The 21,474-nt window shown below is 39.2% G+C and overlaps 1 protein-coding gene across 7 annotated transcripts in view; it reads left to right on the top strand.

Moving 5' to 3' along the window:
* Ntng1 (netrin G1) overlaps nucleotides 1-21,239 on the top strand; it is a 337,637-nt gene extending 316,398 nt beyond the window's left edge. For all 7 annotated transcript variants that reach the window (XM_076933155.1, XM_076933156.1, XM_034501099.2 and 4 more), the window contains one exon: nucleotides 19,991-21,239. In XM_076933155.1, the coding sequence (XP_076789270.1) occupies nucleotides 19,991-20,220 (230 nt within the window). In that variant the 3' untranslated portion in view covers nucleotides 20,221-21,239. The remainder of the gene's footprint in view (nucleotides 1-19,990) is intronic.
* Nucleotides 21,240-21,474: the final 235 nt, after the last annotated feature.

Genomic DNA, 21,474 nt, shown 5'->3' with positions numbered 1-21,474 from the left:
GAGAAGTCAGTCTGCACCCGTCTTTGTACTCGGTACTAGATCTAACTTTCTAGGTAGGTTAGAACAGAGATGTACCTATGTTCCTTTGTATTGCCCCTGCTGTGCAGATACCTTGTCCTGACAGTTCCTACCTGATTCTACTTCATAAAGAGAGAAATGAGAACACAAGTAACATCATTCAAAGTCGTGACTGTTTGTTGATGTCCAGTGTGAGGGCCGATCAGATAAAAGAACCTAGTGACTATTTTCTCAAAGCAACTTCGTCCCAACCACTGCCTTCCATTACCTATGTGAGCCTGACGGCTCAGATGCCTTCCTTCAACCTTGGAGTCTTCATGTAAAACTACCAGTATGAGGGTATCTACCTTATAAGAGGGACAGAATTAACTAAAGCAAAGCATGAAAAGTCCTTTAGAATAAAGGTTAGTACAGATCAAGTGCTCAAAAACCAAATGGTAGCTTTCACATTCTTTTTATCATTTAACATAATTGTGGTGCTTATGACATATCAGCATGGTTCCTTTCCACCACTGAACCTAGAGGGACTATATAAAGAAGTCATCTTTTAAATATCTCTTCTAAATAAAAGAACCAAGATTTGTTACTCACTAGATGTATCATGTTTAATTTCATCTCTTATAAACCTCTCTATAATCAAAATAGTTACCATCTGTGGGCAATCTTTTAATAGATCGGTATCTGTTTTCAGCTCCAAAGCTCTCAAACTGGGTAATAACCTCCTGTAACCAATTTCACACACTTGGGAACCAAGACTCAAAAAGGTCAATTATCATCTTAAGATCCAAAGCTAGTGAGTTTGTGATCTAGGATGCAAGTCTTAGTCTGTATGACTCACAATCCTTCCAATTTTCTTTAATCATGGGTAATAGACAGACTTCACCAGGCAACCTCCAACTATCAAATCCATCATTAAAGCAGCCAGGAAATTAGACTTCTCCTTTCTCCTTTCTCCTTGCTCCATGCCCACCTCAGGTTTTCAATGTTCCTGGACTAGTTTCCAATTAAGAATGTTCTGAGCTAAATTCTTAGCCTAGTTAGCATGTATTGATCATGCATTTTGATGTCATTAGTCAAGCCACCCACATCAATATGAATTCATTATGGGCTTCACAAGAAATAAACTGAAAAGTGTTAGAAATCACTGGAAACTTTTTTTTTTCATGTGGTCATTCAATCTTTTCCCATTATTCTCACTTTATTGCTCTTGGCAATGTAGTTTAGGCTCTATTGATGTTAACATTGTAAGCTAAATCTATATTATATGGTTTATCACTTGGCCATAAAAATTCATTTATCTTGAAATTTGGGCATGATTCTTCTTTACTCACTGAATTCTTTGTCATAAAGTTTTGTTGTATGAGTTATGTAGTTCTACAAAGAACAAGATACAATTTCAATTTATGATTCCTTTGGTTTTTTTTTCCTGCTGGCTCCTCCAAACAAAGACAATGAATTTAAAATAGTAAGTGAACAACCATAATATTAATTAAAGTGTTTTAGCTATAAAGGCATTACAGCTAACAAAAGCCAAGAATTATCAGCAGAAAGTTGTAAAAGAAAAATACATCTGTGTTTTGCAAGACTTGATTTTTAAGCACTTTATTCCCTGGTTTATGCCAGGCAAGGGTCCTGATAATAATGAGACTCGATGCCATGTTTATCAAGTCAGTATTCTTATTCATCATTCATATCATCAGTGACCAAATTCAAGAATAATATAGTGCAGGAGGAACTGAATTTTGAGATAAGTTTGGAAGATTTGGGATAGTTCTAAAAATGCAGACTTTCTTGTTAGACAAGGTTCTCAACCATCCTGATGCTGTGACCCTTTGATACAGTTCCTCATGTTGTGGTGACACAACATAAAATTATTTTCATTGATACTTTATAACTGTAAATTTTCTACTGTTGTGAATCATCATGTAAATGTCTTTGTTTCCCAGTGGTCTTATGCAATGACCATGAAAGTATCCTTTGAATCCCCAAAAGGGTCTCGACTCATAGGTTAAGAACCACTGTTAGACTATAAAGCAGGAAGCTTCTAGAACATGTTTTCCAAGAATCAAAATGAGTACAACAGCAGGGTTAAGCTTCCATGTTCCATTTCACACAACAGCCTTGCTATCAACTCAATATATTTTGAGGCATATTCTTCTTTCTCCCTTCTTAGCACAAGTGGAAACATCAGCTTTATGGTCAAGAAAACCTCTTCCATACCCTTTTGGAGAACTTGTAAGGGCTGTCAAGTCATAACAAACTAGAGACACATCTTGGCTCCTCAAGATGTGGTATCTCAGATGACAAATAGCCTCTAGCCATGACTTCTGCTGCATGGCATTTCCAGGAGCGAGAAAAACAAATGTCTATTAGCCACATGTAGAACATCAATGATAGACCAAATATATGATTCCATTTCCGTCTAGTTTAATAAAACACTGAATTCGTTGTGGTTACTTACAGGATTGTGCATGAGGGGTTGCTTTCATAAGCTTGAGTATCTCAGGCAACATCATTGAAAATTCTACCAGCATAGGTAACATCCACAAAACCTGTATACATGGAACTTCCTGCCCACCCTACAGACTGCTACACTGAAAAGTCTGCTCCCCAAAAGCAATTGCTTATTGCCTATCCATTTGGAGTTGGTCATGTGAGTCTTATAACAGTCCTCTCTCTCTCTCTCTCTCTCTCTCTCTCTCTCTCTCTCTCTCTCTCTCTCTCTCTCATGTTTCATGAGCCTTTTCCCTTCTGTTCTCAAGGGAATGTTTCAGTCCTAAAGAAAGAGCTTCATGACAGTCTCCATATTTACCAAACAGGTGTGCCATGTTTTTATCTAGTCTAGCAGTTTTAAAGCTCATAGGAATGTTTTCTTTCTTTGCAATCAGTAAATAAACTAGCCATCCAAGCCAGTCATGGCTTAAGACTCTAGTCTAGAATCTTTAACTTTGTAGGTATACTTGACATACATAAAGAATTACAACCTGCAGCATCATCAACCTAATTAAACCTTGGTTTATACCTAAACAGAATGGAAAGATGTTAAAAAAAAAAAAAAAAAAAAAAAAAAAAAAAAAAAAAAAAAAAAAAAAAAAAAACTTTGTCAAGTTAGGAGCACCTGGTGTAAAAGGTACCACTGTCCAGAAAACTGTGACTTGGATTTCTATGAATAGCCAGATACAGCCATGAGGCAGACACACTAGGAATGTGGGATGAGTTGCAGCAGAGAGCTTTAGATTAACTAAAAAATTTATACTCACTGGTCCTATAAAAACTCAATCAGAGCCCTGGAAGATAAAATCAGATGAGCCAACATGAGTAGGATCACTCACATATGAAATAGTACATTTATTAGTAAGAAAGTGTCTGGTGCTGTGCAGAGCAGGGCTTTAACCACTGCCCAAGTAAGCTAGGATGCTCATTTGGGCAATAGGTGGAGAGTTTGCCTCTCTTTCCTGTGTACGTTTCATGAGACTCATGTGACGCCAATCATGCTTTAATCCTTACAGTAGTAGCCTAGATAGGAGCTAAGTCCAAGATAGAATTCAGTATAAGACCTTAAAGTTTGTAAACATGTAACCATGATCCCTATCTGCAGACAAAGAGAACTGGGACACTCAGCAAGTAAGACAGGTACCACACTCTGGGTGGGTTCATGTGGGTGGTAATTCCCTGTCACTCAGCCCAAATATGTTTTCTCAGTTTTTCTGTTTGCTTTAATCCTTCCTCTAAACTACTCTCTTTCTTCCCACAAGTCAAAAAATAGAAGCAAAATGTATAGAATTCCACTAAGAGGAGGGACTTCTCTGAAACTTCCAGTTGGAGGCAGGGATGAAAACTCAGATTGCTTTCACGTATGCTTTAGGAATGATGTCCTTCCTCCACAGCCTTGGAAATGTAGAGATTGTCTGAAAAATCGTGATTTGAAAAGTGAAAAGTTACTGAGAATTTTCTGTGACAAATCAGACAAAAAACATAGAATCTTAGAATTCAAAGATAAAAGATATGCCTGAGGTTATAGAAATAAAAGAGATATCTGTTATCCTCACAAAGAAATCCCAGCAAATATCCCCCTGGTGATGAACAATTGATCAGTGTGGACAAGAAAAGCTGCAAAGCAATGGGCTCCCTCTGATAGCTTGTACTGTGGTTCAGGAGACAAGAAATGCACATGGGCAAGGAATATTTGTCACAGGCTTAGAAAATCCCAGAAGACCCACTGTCTTATATGTCAGGAGTTGTTCTATTCTAGTTATGCACATTAAGTCATTTAATCTACATAACAGTCTTTGGGATAGACTTCAGGTATGAAATTAACCATATTATGTATTAAACAGTGATTGGTTGACTGCCACACATAATCATTCAGCTCTTCTTCAGAGGAACCAAAGTTTAAATCCTGGCTCTTCCAACTCCATCTACACACACCTCAATGCATGTCTCACTATCTAGACCATCTGCCATGTGCCTTCAAAGGTGGGACAACTTCTGTGGGTGAAGACAATCAGAGAGGTCTTCTAGGTGCGGCTTATCAAGAAGCTGAACCTTGATGAATGCATGAAAAGTTTAGGAAAGAACACATCCAGAGCAGAATCACCAAGTCGAGTGAGCTGGGGACATGAAAGGGTCAACAGAGTAGTGTGGGCAATGCTAAAGAGCCAAAGAGGTATTACTCCTCGGTTAGTATCTGCTGCTCTACCACCATGGTCCTTGGGTAAGATCCATAGGTTGCCATATAGTAGAAATAATCGATATTGATAATGATACTGATACTTAAACTGTCTATTCTTCCAGGCTATTGGAATATCTAATAAGATGACATTTGTAGCATATGTAAAATTTCCAGTACTTTAATTTTAATTGTATAGACACCAGTGTGGGCCCGTGTATATGTGTGTTTACTAGCAGAAGAAAGGCTGTTTCATAAGCAGATAGGAAGATCGTAATCACATCCTGAGGGACCCTGGCTACACTGTTATCCAATTAGCAGTGGGGGGCCACTGAAGGTTGCAAGTGAGAGAAAGAATGGAGAGCTCTGTGAAAACACTTTCTGAAGAAACGCAATCTGGCTGTAGCACTTCTGCGCAATTTAATTTAGGGGCGAAAGAACAGACACAGTTGGGAAGCTATTTTAGAAGCAAAAAGGAAGCGATGGATATGGAATATGTGAATTTTTTTCTATATATTTCATTTATTCATTCACTCAAAAATACTCAGATATTCATTGAGCACAGTCTGTTACAAAGTGCAGTTCTGGGCACTGATACCAAAAACCAAAACAGGCAAAATCCTTATCTTCATGTGGTTTACATTTTAGAAAAATTTTATTAGTTTTATTAGGGGCATAAATCAAAACATAAAAAAATAAACATGGAAGAAAGCGAAAAGTGTAGAACAAGGCATTTTACACATGTTCTGTGACGACCCAACTCCACCCAAGTCGTCTTCATTCATGCTTAACCTAATCTTGATAAAACTTCATCTGCTTTAGACAGAAACGAACATCTTTTCTCTGCATTTTAAATAATACACACAGACTCCCAATTAAATCCAAACCAATCCATGATCTTTTTCTTTCTGCATCTGGATCTGTTGTCCCTGAAGACACCGCTTTTACATGTATTTTGCCAGACACATTTTCTTCATTGAAGTATCTCCCACACCTCCTGATACCCCACAGCTTTGCTCTTCCTAGAAAGAGCTTTCAAATGTCACTCAGATCCCTTCAGGGACTGCATTGCCCCCCTCGGGTTATACTTTAAATACCTTTGGCTTAACCAGCTGGGAAGCAGCTCCTGTAGCTCTCAGGACAGGACTCTGCCTTCCCCCTCCTCTTTGAAGTTCAGTTTTTGTAAAAGTTCTATTCCATGAAGTGAGGAAGCACAACTCACAACCTGGTTGAGCATCCCATGAAACCTTTTTCTTTAGTGAGGGCTTTTATCAGGTTTTCTCTTACTTAAAGAAACACAAACAATCTTCAGTGGTAAACAGTTCTTCTATCTCTGAAGGGATTGTAGGAGTGAAAGACAATTTTATTTTCTTTCTTTTTCAGTTTGGTAAGAACTTATCAGGCACCAAGAAAGCTAAGCTAGAATTTATTAATGGTAAAGGTGAACTGGAAGACACAGTCTGTTAGGCACACTGTTTCTAAGGCTCTGGGTGTCTCCCTCCCCCCTCCTACCCGCTCCTATCCCCCCTCAATTGTAGGACTTAGAGAGGTGCCTGGTGGTTACAAAGCACTTACAGACAATTACAAGTTAAGTGTCTTTTCCTGTTCACAACAGCCATACAATCATCAGTAATCCCAAATAGAGAGCCCAGAGTAACGATGTCCACATTTAAGTCTATACCTTTGGATGCTATCATTATAGGCAATTAAATATTAAGCTTTACATTTCCAATTTTGAATGTCACTGGAATTGTAGATGGGAAAGGACAATGTGCGCTGCTGTTATCCACACTAACATTACTGAAAAGATTTGCTTAGGACTCGTTCCATAATTGTCACCTCTTCGTCCTTTCTTAACTTCAGTTAAGTACTTTAGAAAAATTAAATATTGGAGCTCCAATGCAGTGGCAAATGCATTTTGGAAATTAGCAATCATTTTCACTCAGAGTCAGGCATCTCTAAATGAGTCCTGTCATCATTTTGCACAAGTCTCTTGATTCCATAATGCTGTTTTCCTCACCTTGAATTTATTGACACCAATTCATTTTGCTTTGACATTGGCATTAACAAGGAAATGGCTTTGTTTCGTCCTGACATTATAAAATCACCTCTTAAGACTGAGTTTGACATTGTCAGGAGGTGGACAAGAGTGAATTACAGTGATTCCCAGAGAAAAAAAAAATCATTAAGAAAGTTACTGCTGTGTGATTTCAGTAGCTATTTTTCATACTTAAATATCCCTGCTGTTTAGAAATCCTAAGAGGGCTTAGACCATATTTAGAACTCTCTTGCCAAGTATACATCGGAAAAAATTAAGTCTCTAAGGAGACATTTGGCTATAGCTTGACAAACAGGAAACTCAAATTATATTTTAGATTTATAAAATACTCAAATACTCAATACTTAAATTTTCTCTTTAAAACATACACACAGAGAGAGACAGACAGAGACAGAGAGATAGAGACAGACAGAAACAGACAGAGACAGACAGATAGACATGGGTACTAATGACATAATTATCTCCTTTCAGCCCTATACACTTGTGTTTCTTAACACTCAATATCAAAAGCCCATGGTAGATTTTCTGCCTCCTCTTCCTCAGGATGTACAATAGCTTACAAATTTGTATTCATCACAGTATGGGATTACATAGATTGTCTTTCATAATCCCTACATCATTTTAATACAAAATCTTCTTGCTCCTGTTTGCAATGTCTCCATAACAGGTCTGCAACTCCATCCTAGATGAATTAGCTACATCCAGACTTTTAGCTTATGCTCCAAATTTAACTAATCACCTTCCCAATTGAAAAACAAACAAAAAAAGTTACTAATTTTCTTCAAGGTCTCCAAGACACCTGTTCTCCCCCATCGTATCACTCACAATGCTCTGAACATAACAAGAACTGTTGTGTGTTGCTTAATAAAAAGTGAGAGACATGTTTCTGGCCCCTTGTCTCCAAATACTGACCATCCTTGCTCTCTCTCCTCTCTTCCACTCCTTCCCCAGATATATTTTGAATCATCAAAAGAAAAAAACCTTAATACATATTCCTGCCCTCCTAGTGTTAATGTTTTCTCCTTAAAAACCATGGCTGGGGACCTCTAACACATCACAGTATCCAACCTGAGTTGAAGTGATAAACACCTCCAAGTGCCCCTGGTTCACTTCTCCCATGCCCTGTCAATCTTTCACATGCTCCTCCCTTCAAATCACACCTTGTGACCACCTTTTCAAATGTGCTTTAGCAAACACATTTAGCAAACAAACTCTGTCTTTGGATGACTGAAATGAGGCCATCGAGGGAAAACCCCTTCCATTTCTTGCCCTCTGACTTTTTAAAAAAATATTTATTTATTTATTTATTTATTTATTTTATGTATATGAGTACACTGTTGCTGTCTTCAGACACACTAGAAGAGGTCATCAGATCCCATTACAGATGGTTGTGAGCCACCATGTGGTTGCTGGGAATTGAACTCAGGACCTTTGGAAGAGCAGTCGGTGCTCTTAACCACTGAGCCATCACTCCAGCCCACCCTCTGACTTTTAAGCTTCCCGTATCCAAGAGTCTGTTCCTGTCCACTTCCCTGCTTACCTGTCCCAATATCTAACATATTGTCTGCTTACTAATAATAGATAGGCATGCATCATTCATAAAGTGGCAGAGGAAAAACTAGACAAATTTTACGTATTTACCTAATAAAATTCTATTGAGCATAAAGTTTGTTCCTCAGACAATTCTGTATCCTGATGTAACTAGTGAACATGAAACAGGTAACCAGGGGAGCTCACCATTTATAAAGGTAGAAGGTTAAAGTCTTTAAGCCCAGACTTCATAAAAGAGTTTTTAAGTTGATTTAAATATAACTATGACTCTCTCTACCTGGAAAAAAGTAGTATATTTTATCTCAGCAATTACTGTGGCTTCACCTTCAAAGACAACAATGTCTAGACATTTGCTCTATCTTCAATGGTTACCAAAAACAATGAAAATTTGTCTTCAGATACTGTTGGCTTCAGGAAGTTCTGTTGGTTTCCTTCTTTCCAGAGACTGTGGAATGGTTGGCAAAAGAAGGAGGCAGTGTCTGGAACACTTGTTATAAGTTTGGGGCCCTGTAGAAACTCACCCATTTTTCTGAGATGTTTTGGGACATTTAGGATAATTTGCAGCATTATTAGAAATATATGTTAATATTACAAATACCAAATTTTGCAGAATGTGATGGTAGGATTCACTTATGCAATGAATTGCTTTTATCATTTCAGTAAAACTACTTTTCTCAAAAAATAATACATTCTTTTTATGTTCAAAATACTATATATTTCTTCAGTACAAATTTGGAAAGAATAAAATAATATAAAGACAGAATTTAAACTGGTAAAAATCAATTCCACTCTCAACAGCCAAAGATAAACATGGGTCATATTTGGTTACAATTTATCCCAAATGCTTTGCTAAGGCTTTCATTATATAAGATGTGGAAGGCACAACAGAGCTGCATTTATGGAGCAGGTCACGGATAAACATCTCATCATGGAAGAACAGCCTGCATCTGCTTTTCTCTTGACACAATGACTTGTACTTGGGAAGGATGAGCTATTCCCGGACGTGTGTTGCCCTTGCGTGTAAAGATGCCTCCCACGACAGTCTTCTTTCACCTTCAGCCCAGAGGAGAGGTTGCACCTTTTCATTAGATGAGAAAAGTGTCTTTTTGATACCAAAAGAGAAAAATCTGTGATTTCTCAGTACTGTCTTCATGAGCACCTCTCCTATGTCTGTGTCTGAAAGTGTTGACCTAAATAGGATTTCAATAAACCATTAATGATCACTTTGGGAAAGGTGTCCAGCCTTGGGCTTGTAGGATTTGCCACAAATTAATTCTTTCTCAAGATCAGTTGAGGTTGTTTTACAGGCTGTAAAGCTAAAGCCTTTAAGGTATGTAGATGGTGCTTCTTTCTCCTGCCTTGGAGTTACCTGTCATCTCTCCAACATCTGCTGGGATAATACAGACTGTAGATGTGTCTCCTTTAAAATAAATGAGGCTTTTTCTTTGGTGTTGTAAGCAGCATTTTCCTAGGTTGCACAAAAGAAAAAGATCACTCCCATAATAAGTGCTTGGCTAACAGATGAACAAGGGGATGACTGCTCCCTCAGGTCAGAACCTGCTGTCCCTGATTAAGGAGATGAGACATGGCTGACCACTGAGCTGACAGCCTCCACACAGTTCCCGACAGACCGACCCTTCAGCCCTGCTCCTTGGGTTTGTTGCTTTGAAATCAAGCAGACTGGATGCTGTCACATAAGGGCCATGCTTGGCACCACCACTGTGTCCTGAAGGGAACAGACACAGCATGGGTTTGAAAGCAAGCAATCAGGGTTCTTCCATGTGATGACTTTCAGATTTCAGTCTGTTGCTTCAGTCTCTGCCTCCTTCTCCCCAGCCTTCAACACTAAACAGGAAGAGGTGAGTTGGAGTGCAGGTTGGTGGTTCTCCATCCCCCCCTCCCCCACGTACACCTTTGCTCCTCTGGAAGCATACCACATTCCTGTATGCTGACTGATGCAGATGAACACACGTAAATGAGTATAAATTTCACCTTTGAGAGAAAGGGCACTGCCATTCCAAAGTGACCTTGCAAGACTCTGTGGAGAACACAGCAACTGAATACAAATATTCACCAACCACAGGCTTTGACTCCAGGCTTGCTCTCTCTCTCAAGATTTATATGTGCAGAATGTATGCAGATGCTGCCTTCAAGGGAGGGCATTCACTTTCCTTCTCGCTTCAGGTTTCTTGGATTGGAGATGCAAGGAATTCATTACCCTGACCAAATTAGCACCTTGCTCATCCAAACTGAATTCTGTGCCTTCAGGAGACTGAAGAGAGAACCGAACACTAACAAAGCCTACTTGGGTTATATTTTGTCCTTTGTCAAACATTCCTATATAATCCATCTCAAGCTTCCCAGCAACTTGAGGTGGGTAAACAGGACAGATGCTATTATTTCTGCTTTAGAAGTGAAGAAAGAGAGCATCAAGAGGTTAACTGATTTCCTCAAGTTCAGCCACCACATTAACCATAGAGATGAGACTCGAATACAGAATCTAATTCTCCTCGTCTTACCTTATGCAGTTCATCCACAGGAGAGACAAAAACCTATCTTGTTCCTTGGGTGGCGACTTAGACTGCCACGAAAACAAATCAAATGAAATTAGTTACTAACTCTATCATCAAAAACTCATAGAAATTCACAAGTCCAATTATCTTATCAAGCCAGATATCTTATCAAATGAGGGAGAAATTCCTAATTATTTTCATTTGTGGTGACAGGCTTTCTATCAATAATAGTCATGTAGGCTAAAGAGACAGATATGGTCATAGAGCACTTGCTTTACCAGCCTGATGGCCTGAGTATGATTCCCCAGACTGTCCAAAAAAGGCCAGGCATGATGACACAAGTTTGTTAACCCCAGTGCTCACGAGGCAGACACAAGAGGCTCCTTGGAGCTACATGGCCAATTAGCCGTGCATACTTGGAAAGTTCCAAGAAAGTGAGAGACTCTGTCTCAAAAAAAAAAAAAAAAAAGGTAGACATAACCTCAGAAACAATACTCAAGGCTGGCCTCTGCATACATGTGTACAAACACACACACACACACACACACACACACACACACACACACACACACCTACCTAAAAAATTACTCATGCAAATAAAACCCAAGATTATTTAGAAAAGCGACGTTTTTCTTACTGTTATAGTTTTCTAGGAATGACAAGCCACATGCCCACATGTATATCAGCATTGTTAGTCTGGCCCGATATATAATATATATGCACCACCTGAAAAGTATTTAGTTAAAAGACAGATGAACAGAGGTCACCGGCCAGTTCATGATAAGGTGTCAATGTCTCAAAGTAAAAATGTGACTCTCTGAACCAGAGCTCATGATTAATGGCTCTTCACCAATTTTCCTACCATGCCATGCCATCTCTCATGAACACATGTAAGTAAAAGATGGAGAATGTAGCTGGTGTGCCCAGAACTTGCTCCCAAACTCCACTGCAGTCTGTAAAGTTTTTGCCACACCTCAGGATCTAACCTGTATGTTCTATTTTCTGTTTTGCTCACAAAATAGTAAAATAGGCACAAAGGCTGTGTAAATGGGTCATAACGTGGCTCTTCAGCTCCCCGCTGCCAGCTCTCAAACACCTGCAGAAGACCTCAGTGCAGGACGCATGCCTTTGTTATTACCCTGTTTGGTGGAGGTCATTTGTTCTTTGACGTTTCTTTGCAAAGGATGGAAACAATTTGGAACATCTTTCCCTCAGTGATCCCGGGCTTGGTTCAGGTGGTGAAGGTAGAGGTCACTTTATTAATACAGCCATCAAGGAAAGCTGTCATGGTAACACATTGCATTGATTCCTTGAAGTACAGGGGACAAAGCCAAAAAGAGAAACTTTCAAGTCTATAAATACAGACCCAGCATTGCTCAAGCGTAGCAGCAGCTCATGGACAGGGCCAGCCTAAATGTATAGCTTTGAACCAAACACAAACACAGAGAGAAATCTCTTTGGTAATGCGATGGATCATTTTGACCATGTGGGAATAAGTGACCCTTTCAATTTCTAAAGGAAAAAAGAATAGGACAAGAAATAACACTAAAGTCCTGGTTGCTGCTGTCTTTGAATATATGAGAACGTTTTCCAGCTCTGGTTTTTGACATGTTCCAGACAAGGCTAATAGAAGGGAAAAAATTAAAGATTTCATAATTTGAAAATATTTTGGGGGGAAGAAGATCAGATTATTTAGTACTCAAGAACACCCACATACCTATATACACAAATGCACACAGAAACACACACATACACATACTTATACATATATATGTGCATGCATAGACATCCATCACATGCACAGACATATATTTATACACAGATACATACATATGCACACATAGGCATGCATCACATGCATTTGCACACATATACACATACAATGCATATCTCCATGTACTTTCCACCACATATACATGTACACAGATACCCAAACCTTCTCCACAAACAAAACAAAACAGAAAATCCTTCAGAACCTGAGTAATTTAGTGACATTCTTCTGGCTTTCCTCATCCAAGGTCCAGTAAAAACAGAAGTAATAAAGAAAATAGTGCTCACTCCTACTTTCTCCCTGTAAAATTAGGAGCAGTTTTATAGATCATGGCAATTCTGACACCTTGTTCATTTGCTTTTGTGTCTTGCTTACCAAAGCTGTAAGCAGAGCTAACCTAATACCTTGCTGACTCCAGCTTATCCACTAAGATTTCATACTTCATCTTCTGGCCACACAACTCGGTTTCAGTCTCACATTAATACAATAACCTTATCAGCCAATGTCTTCTGTTATCTTTGGCACACTATTGGAAAGCATTCCAAAGACTGGAGTATCAGAAGGTATCAAGTCATGTGGTATTATTATGTTGGCCATGCCATAAATAAATTAATCTTATGAACAGTAAAAACAAAATTTAATAAAGGGAACCCTACAAAAATAGTCATGCTACTACCAAAGGAATGTCAGCTCTTTCTATATCTGACTCAGACTTTACTATAACATAAAGAATTGTATCAACCAAGTATCTATTCACATCCAATCCTTGGACAAAGGTTATATAAGGGATTTAAAAATAAAGCTTCCTGATTACTGAAATAAGAAGCCCCTTTATAGTCAATAACAACAAAGAAAGTCTAGATAAACTTAAAATAAATATCACCAACCAAATTCTGTTTGAAAGCCTATACTTTCAGGGATCATTTCTACAGTTCATTACTAAAGTCAGTTTGAAGCTGATCCATATAGGGAAAAAAACAAATAATTGAAAATTTACATTAGGTAAAATCTTCCAGCTCTTTAATCTACAACTTTATGCAGTACAGAACAGAAAGATCAGGAACATTGTACTGAGGTTTCATTCTCATGCCTGCCCCACAGGTTAATGATGGGTGCTTAGAACTTTGTGATGAAAAGGATTCTGTAGTTCAGTACAAAAGAGCACCATTATTAAATAGTGACATTCCATTTTAATTCATTTGTGTCACCATAACAGAATGTCACAGGCTAATTTATAACAATAAATAACTATTTATGAGACAATGTTTTGGTTTTTTATTATAAAGTTCTAGTATTTTATCATAAAAGCCTGGAAGGCATCACATGGTTGAAAGAGAAATCCCCATTAGCCCATCATGTGTGCATTAGTTCATTCTTAATACTACTTCTGAAAGGTCCCACTTTTTAAGAATGTTACAATGTCAACTAAAATTCACCATGAGTTTTGAAGAAGCCAAACTTTGAGATCTTAGTAGTGTCTTATGCTGGAGAAGACAGAAATGATGCTATAAATGTCAACAGGATTCTCACTCTCAGTCTAGACCTTTGGCATTTCTACTTTTATTTTTGTGTAACCTGATTTGAATTTGGACCTCCATATGTCAGTAGAACTCTAGAAGTTGGAAGTAATTCAGAAATGTTATTAACAGATGTCTCTGCCCCATCCGAGTAGTTTGAAATCACATTAGCTAGGAGATGTAGTGTGAAATGTATTGTCTAAGAAGTGGTTCTGTAACTTCTAGACATAGAGTCAGACATGTCTAAGAGTACAGACCATTGTGCTGTCCAATACCACTCACTATGCTTCTCCAGACTCTTCCCTTCTCTATAAAGTGCAATATGCATGGGTTGACACTCAAGCTCTACCCTAAATGGATATTGTCTAGGTGGTTTGAAAAGTGGCCGTCATTCTAATCTTGCCAAGGCGGGGATAGAGGCCTGACCTCCAGTAATTAAAAGGGTCCTTGTAATGGCTTTGGTCCTCCTGTTGTTGTCCAGTGAGGCATGAGGGCCATACCCATCCTGATGTCTTTTTCCTGGAGAGGGGATACTTTTGACATCGATCCCTATGCAGTCAGGCTTGTCCCTCAGGGAACCCAGAAACATATTACCCTGTATAGTTTTAACAATTGCTGCTAAGTTAAGTTATTTGAATTATCGCTCAGAGTTGTGGGTTGCAAGTGAAATAAAATATAATTCTGAAAAAAAAAAAAAGAAAAAGAAAAAAAAAAAAGAAAAGTGGTCGAGTGTTCTGGTGTCACTGCCTCAATGGGAGTAAAAAGCAAATCACAAGGCAAGGATGCCTTTGGATCCTCTGCTGTTGCTATAAGCAGTATTCAGACTATCTGCTCTAGCATTTCTGAGTTACCTACATACACATTCTTTCATTCCAGTGGCTGTGCATCTGAAAACTCTATGTTATTTAGATCCAGAACTGACAAATCTGTGTCCTGCTCTTTTTCCCAGTGTACACCAGGAACAGCTATTTATTTTCATTGATATGTCTGTACTTCAACCCAGAACATCTTCATTTTATTCTTTATATTAATTGTAATTTCTTCTTGGTAGAAGAGAAAGCTGTCCCAGCCAATTTAGGACATTTAGCGAATCCATGGCCTTTACCCACCCATGGTATGCTATCCTTACCCAGTTGTGACAAAAATAAATAAATAAATGCAATCTAGTAATTGCCTAATATCCTCTGGGGATCTTAATCCCCAAAATAATTGGGACCCACTCCTATCAACTGATGTTCAGGTTATCACCATAAATTGTGAGAACCTCCACCTTTCCCAGTACTTTTTCTCATCATTCCAAAACCCTTTCTGGCTGATTCAGTCAATCAAGAATTACATTACATATTTCCTCTGCCCAATTCAAATGCCGTTCTTCTCCTCCTCTTCCACTTCATACATTAATTCATAGATGGTCTTCCATAACAGGAAAGCATTTTGTGATTAGTTTCATGGCGCCCTGTGACCACTGCATTTTATTATCATTTCTCTTCCAGCCATTCTTCACAATGTTGCTTTCTCTGCATATAGCTGAGGCTGGTACTTTTCAGGGTTCTAGACTCAGTTCTCACTTTGACATGACTGATACTCTCATACCATGAGACAGTGTACTTTGTGTCTGATAACAATGACCTTCACCACCGGTATTCCATACCTCCATCTCCATAAGGAACTTTCTCCTGAACAGTGACATAATTTTATCAAGTAATAACAAAACATTCTAGAAGAACTTACAGACAGAGTCAATAAGTCTAAAAGCATTCATTGACTTCTCTGACTGAATTTCTCTTCTGGTTCCTTTTCTTAATAAATTTTTTGTGATGTACCCACGTAGTCAAATGTCACCTTAAAATCACTCACACTTGTTACATAAACAGCCTTCATTTGTGCCCTTTCTTCTCCTCTCCTGTGCGCCAACCTAGCCCATTCTGTTGGGTGTCTGGTCTTCTTGTCTCCGGTCTGTTTTCATCTAGTTTCATCTTTTCCTTTCCTTTAAAACTCTAGTTGACTTATTTGCATTTGACAGCTTCCTGTTGACCATTTCCCAAACTCTTCAATGTCTACATAAAAACAGCTCCAGACAGAACACCCCTAGCATTCTAGCCTCCTTTGTTTGTGTGCATCTGGCCTTCCTACTGCAGCCTACTCATCATTTAAGGACATAATCAAGTTCCAGTCAGAAAACAAGCTATTCTAGGTATTTCAACAGAAAAACACTATCAAAGGAAATAGAATAATAGGTATCTGAGGACAGATATGAATACAGGGCACCAAAGTAACTATTGGACAATAACTGTTCATATAAGTGGTGGCTAATACTCAGGGATTGAGAAATTACAAGAATGAAGAGGGATTTCTTGAAATTAATAGTGTTGATGTGAGACTTCATATACCTTATAACTGTATCTCTGAGGAGGGATGATGTCTGGCTACCTCTGTAGTAGTCCCTTGGAGATATGCTAGCAGGATGGTACAGGAGTCTCCAAGGCTCAGTGAGAAGCTGGTTCTGAATAAAGATAAACAAGGGAATAAGGATAAGATGGATAAGATTTGGATAGATGTCAAGGTTTAAATGAAGGGCCCTTGCTATGCAGTACTGTTAAGGCAAGCCATTAAGTGGGAAAAGGGAAATATCTTCACATACACCCACCTTCCCTCTTTGTTCCCTCTGGGGTCAGTTGTTGGTGAAATCCAGCAGGAAGCATGTAGGGTTGTTTTTGTTTGTTTGGTTGGTTGGTTTTGTTGCTGTTGTTGTTTTATGTTTAACAACAGAGGAGGAGATCGGTGCTCAAAGATAACTTCTCAGTAACCCACATGGCCCGTTTGCATCTCTTTGCTTTAACCCATACAACTTTCCCATCTATGATACTCTTTAACCATGTGCCTTGTGTGCACCTTTGTTCAAATACAACTCCTTTTCTGTAATTTTTCCTACTCTCTAAAACATAGACCCCATCAATTGTGTTTGCCTAACAGTTTGCACGTACCAATTGTGTGCTCCTTTTCATACTTTGTCTGGATATCTCTGATTGTGTTTGTCGATTTTCCACCAAATTGTGAGCTTCTTTATAGCAGTTAGAGTGACAAAACATAGCCTGATGCTTGGCAAGGACAATTGGCTGAGTGGATAAAACTAATAAGGATATTTTAAGGAAAGCAAATCTAGATCACTTCCGGAATGCATTTCATCTCTGTAAGTAAATTAGAACTCTATGGAAACAGAGAGCATGCTTTGTATTTGTCTTATTCTCTCGGCGGTGTGTTTAGTACAAGGTTTTACATGATGAAGAAGAGCTCATTGATATTTAACCATCTAGTTTGTTCATTAACCAACAGAATTTTGGTACTAAATGACATGAAGATGGAACATGAGGTTATAAGTATCAGGTAAGAACTCTAGTTAGACTTAAGTATATTTCTAGCATGTGATTTCAGGCATTAGATGGTACCATGTGCCCGGTAAAAATCTGTACTTGTTGAATTTTAATAGGATGGGCACCATCAAGAACCCAAATGTAATGTGCTTTGTACTGAATTTTAAACTAATAAAATGTATGCTGGTTTCCATTTTTTTCTGTTTATATATTATCCAAGATATATTCCCCCAGTCCATGAGATGATTAATCCCAGGCTACATCTGTTCCTTGTGTATTTATTAAATTCTCACAACCATCCAAATCAACTAGCAGATTATTTACATGTAGAGAAGGTATTGAATTTTAACTTAATCACTGGCTTCTCAGAAAAAGAAAGAAAGAAAGAAAGAAAGAAAGAAAGAAAGAAAGAAAGAAAGAAAGAAACCTCTGCTCAACAGCTGCTTTACATTCAAGTCCAAGAGGAAGAAAAATAGCTTTGAAAAAAAGAGGGGAGTGATATTTAATTAACTATTGATTTCTTCTCAATTATTCAAGGCAAGCAATTATCGATATTGATGGAACAGATATTTCCCTATGTCTAGTGCCCAAATGAAAGGAAATATCCCATTCTGCAATCTGCTGTCTGGATCAAGAAAGGCTCAGAATCTTTAACTTTAAACGGCAATGGTTACTTGGATCTGTTTATCCCATGTTGCCCCAATTAAACAGATATTTCTTGAAGTGTAAGCAAAACAAAACCTATGCACACTTTCCAAATGGAAAAAGACCAAAACAGAACAAGACCCACCAAGATTTTACCCTATGACCCTGTGCGTGGGGGACATTGCTTTATAGCTACAGATGCTGACACGCAAAAAAAAACACAAACAAACAAACAAAAAAAAAAAAAACACTGAGAAGCAGCTTGTACGCATGATGCCTCTAATCCATGTGAAACTGCCTTGTGTACCAGCATTTCAAACATGAACGATTAACTAGTGCTAATTGCACCTATACCTATGTATTGTGCACCTGTCTTCTACGTCCCCCTGGAATGTTGAGGAATGTAGTCACACTGGACTCTGTTTAGGGAACTTTATTATTAGCTCCAAGGATGCCCAGTGCCACCTTCCTTCAACCATTCACACACAGGAGCATCCTATGTTTGTGGGTGTGGACAAAGTCCCTCTTCAAGGTGACATGAGTATTAAACATGATTAATAGGCAAAGCAAATACTATCTATAGTTATTACATGGAAGGTGGGATGATTTTGTAACAATGACTTGTATTTAATAGCACCATTGTGTGTGTGTGTGTGTGTGTGTGTGTGTGTGTGTGTGTGTGTGTGTGAATTCATGTGTCATCTTTGGAGAAATTGGACCATGAAATTTATTTTGAATGAAAAACTGTTATAATTTATAAAAAGCTCCTTTTTCTGCTCTGTGCCCCGCCTGCCCCCTGTCCAGAGTGGTCTGTGTGTTAAGTGCTTAAGCAGCAAATGTTGTTGGAAAGCGTTCGCTCGTTCGTTCCTCTCTTATTCTTTGTTGCTGTGTTAATTTCCCTGGATTCTATTTAACATTCTGCTAAATCAGTGAAACCTTGATTATCTAAGAGAATACAAGACATTGAATTAATGAGGATAACGGGAATTTTGAAGATATGAGAAATTATTAGAGGTGAAAGTTCTGTGGCAGAGGCTGTGAATGAATTTCAGTCAGGAACTGCTCCTTGATTTTCCAACCTGATCCTATTCCTTGATGGATGTAATGAAATTTTGGTAATCAGGGTTTCACCGTTGCATTTATTACTGTTCCCAAATCAAGGTAACCTTGAGCTCTACTCCCCATGTTTACAAGGTAATAAAAAAACTCTGATGGGCTGTCAGGGACAAATGTGACTGCTCTTCCTCACGAGCCTCCCACGAAACAAGCTTTTCCTCTTCCCATCTGGCTGTTGCCTGCCTGGAGCATGCTACTTTTCTCACATCCTAAACCTGCATTTCCCTGCTTCCCTGTGGCCTCTTTGCATGCACGGAAAAAGACTGGAATCGGTTCAGGGACAGGACGATGGATGGATGTCCTGACCTTAGAGGTTGTTGGTCATTTTAGCAACACCGCTTTGCATTTTAAACGGCACTCATCTGGCTTCGAGGTTCTGCTTTCTTGTAACAGGCACTTGTCCTTTGAAAACCTAGGAGGTCACGAGAGGTCTCACATACAGAAGAATTTCCAAACCAGGAATGTTACATTACCTTAGATTCAATAGCCTGAGCTGGAGAATATCCAAGATTGCAGGGGAAAAGGGGCGGGGGGCTGGGGGGGGGGGGACCTATATGGAAAGGCCTAAAATGATCAAAACAAAGGCAGCCTACACATTTGTTTGGAAATTGGAGTCACATGCTTAGTTTGTGGAGGGAAAGGGGGAGCACAAGATCGATAGAGAATTTCTTTTTTAAAAGCTGAAAACATGATGTTCCAGATGAACTTAAATTGATTCTGCTTCTCCTCCCCCCACCCCTTCCCTCCCCTCGTTCTGCAGCTAATGTCTGCGACAATGAGCTCCTGCACTGCCAGAATGGAGGGACCTGCCAGAACAATGTGCGCTGCGCGTGCCCAGACGCTTACACTGGCATCCTCTGTGAGAAGCTACGGTGCGAAGAGGCGGGCAGCTGTGGCTCCGACTCTGGACAGGGAGCACCCCCGCGGGGCTCCCTAGCACTGCTGCTGCTGACAGCGCTGCTGGGGACTGCCAGTCCCCTGGTGTTCTAGGGGTCACACCCAGCCCTCCGACAGGCCTGTGCTGTGGGGACGCAAACACAACCCAAGCGATTGCTACTGACAGAAAACACGCACACCCACTCCAACACAGTGTATAAAAGAAGAGGGCCTAACTGAACTAAGCCATATCTCTCAGAACCGGACAGCACATCGCACATCGGAGTCAAGACTGTTCATCACTGACTCCAGAGGAATTGGCAGCTGTTGTTATTATCACTGCAAATCTCATTGCCAGCTGCAGAGCTGATTGCGGATAGGAAAGGCTGTGAGAGCGCCCCCAAAAGGAAAGACGAAAAACAAACTGATCAACCAACCTAAAAACATTCGCTACTCTACCTTGGTGCACCCGGAGTACCGCTCTGCTCAGTGTGTGGGCCAACCAAATAAAAGCACTCTTCGCTGTCAGGTGCATTGTGGGTAATAAGGAAATCTGTTACAAGCTGCCATATTGGCCTGCTTCAGCCCCCCTCAAATCCCTTCCAACCTGTGCTTTAGTGAACGTTGCTCTGTAACCCTTGTTGGTTGAAAGATTTCTTTGTCTGATGTTAGTGATACACATGTGTAACAGCCCCCTCCAAAGCGCAAGCCAGTCATGCCCCTGTATATTTTAGCAGCACTGCGATCCCAGTGCCAGCTCACATCCACTTCACAAGAGTGGTTAGAGGAAAAGAGAAAGTGTATCTATCCTTTTGTATTCAAATGAAGTTATTTTTCTTGAAATAATGTAATATGTAGATTTTTTGTATTATTGCCAATTTATGTTACCAGACAATCTGTTAATGTATCTAATTCGAATCAGCAAAGACTGACGTTTGATTTTTGGTCCTCTTTGGTTTTGTTTCGTTTCGTCGTGCAGAGATTTCTCTGTAAGGGCAACGAGCGTGCTGGCATCAAAGAATATCGGTTTACATATAGCAAGTGTAATAAGATTCCACCAAAGGACATTTTAAATGTTTTCTTGTTGCTTTAACACTGGAAGATTTAAAGAATAAAAATTCCTGCAGAAATGATATCAGGAAATTGTATGGCCGTTTCTTAAGCTGAAAGGAGCAACCACCCAGCAGTTTCCCAGTTACGTCACTGATTTTGTGTGGACTGAACACAGTCAGCTGACAACTTTAGTAACCAGGAAGATGGATTGATGGTCACTAGCTTGGACAACGTCTGCAAAATATGAGACTATTTTCCACCTGGGAAAAAATTATAACCACAAAAACAGAGAGAAAGAAATATCTAAGTGATTGC

This window comes from Arvicanthis niloticus, chromosome 4 (genome assembly GCF_011762505.2).
Source record: "Arvicanthis niloticus isolate mArvNil1 chromosome 4, mArvNil1.pat.X, whole genome shotgun sequence".
NCBI classification, from domain to species: Eukaryota; Metazoa; Chordata; class Mammalia; order Rodentia; family Muridae; genus Arvicanthis; species Arvicanthis niloticus.
This window is presented reverse-complemented; position numbering and strand designations above follow the sequence as displayed.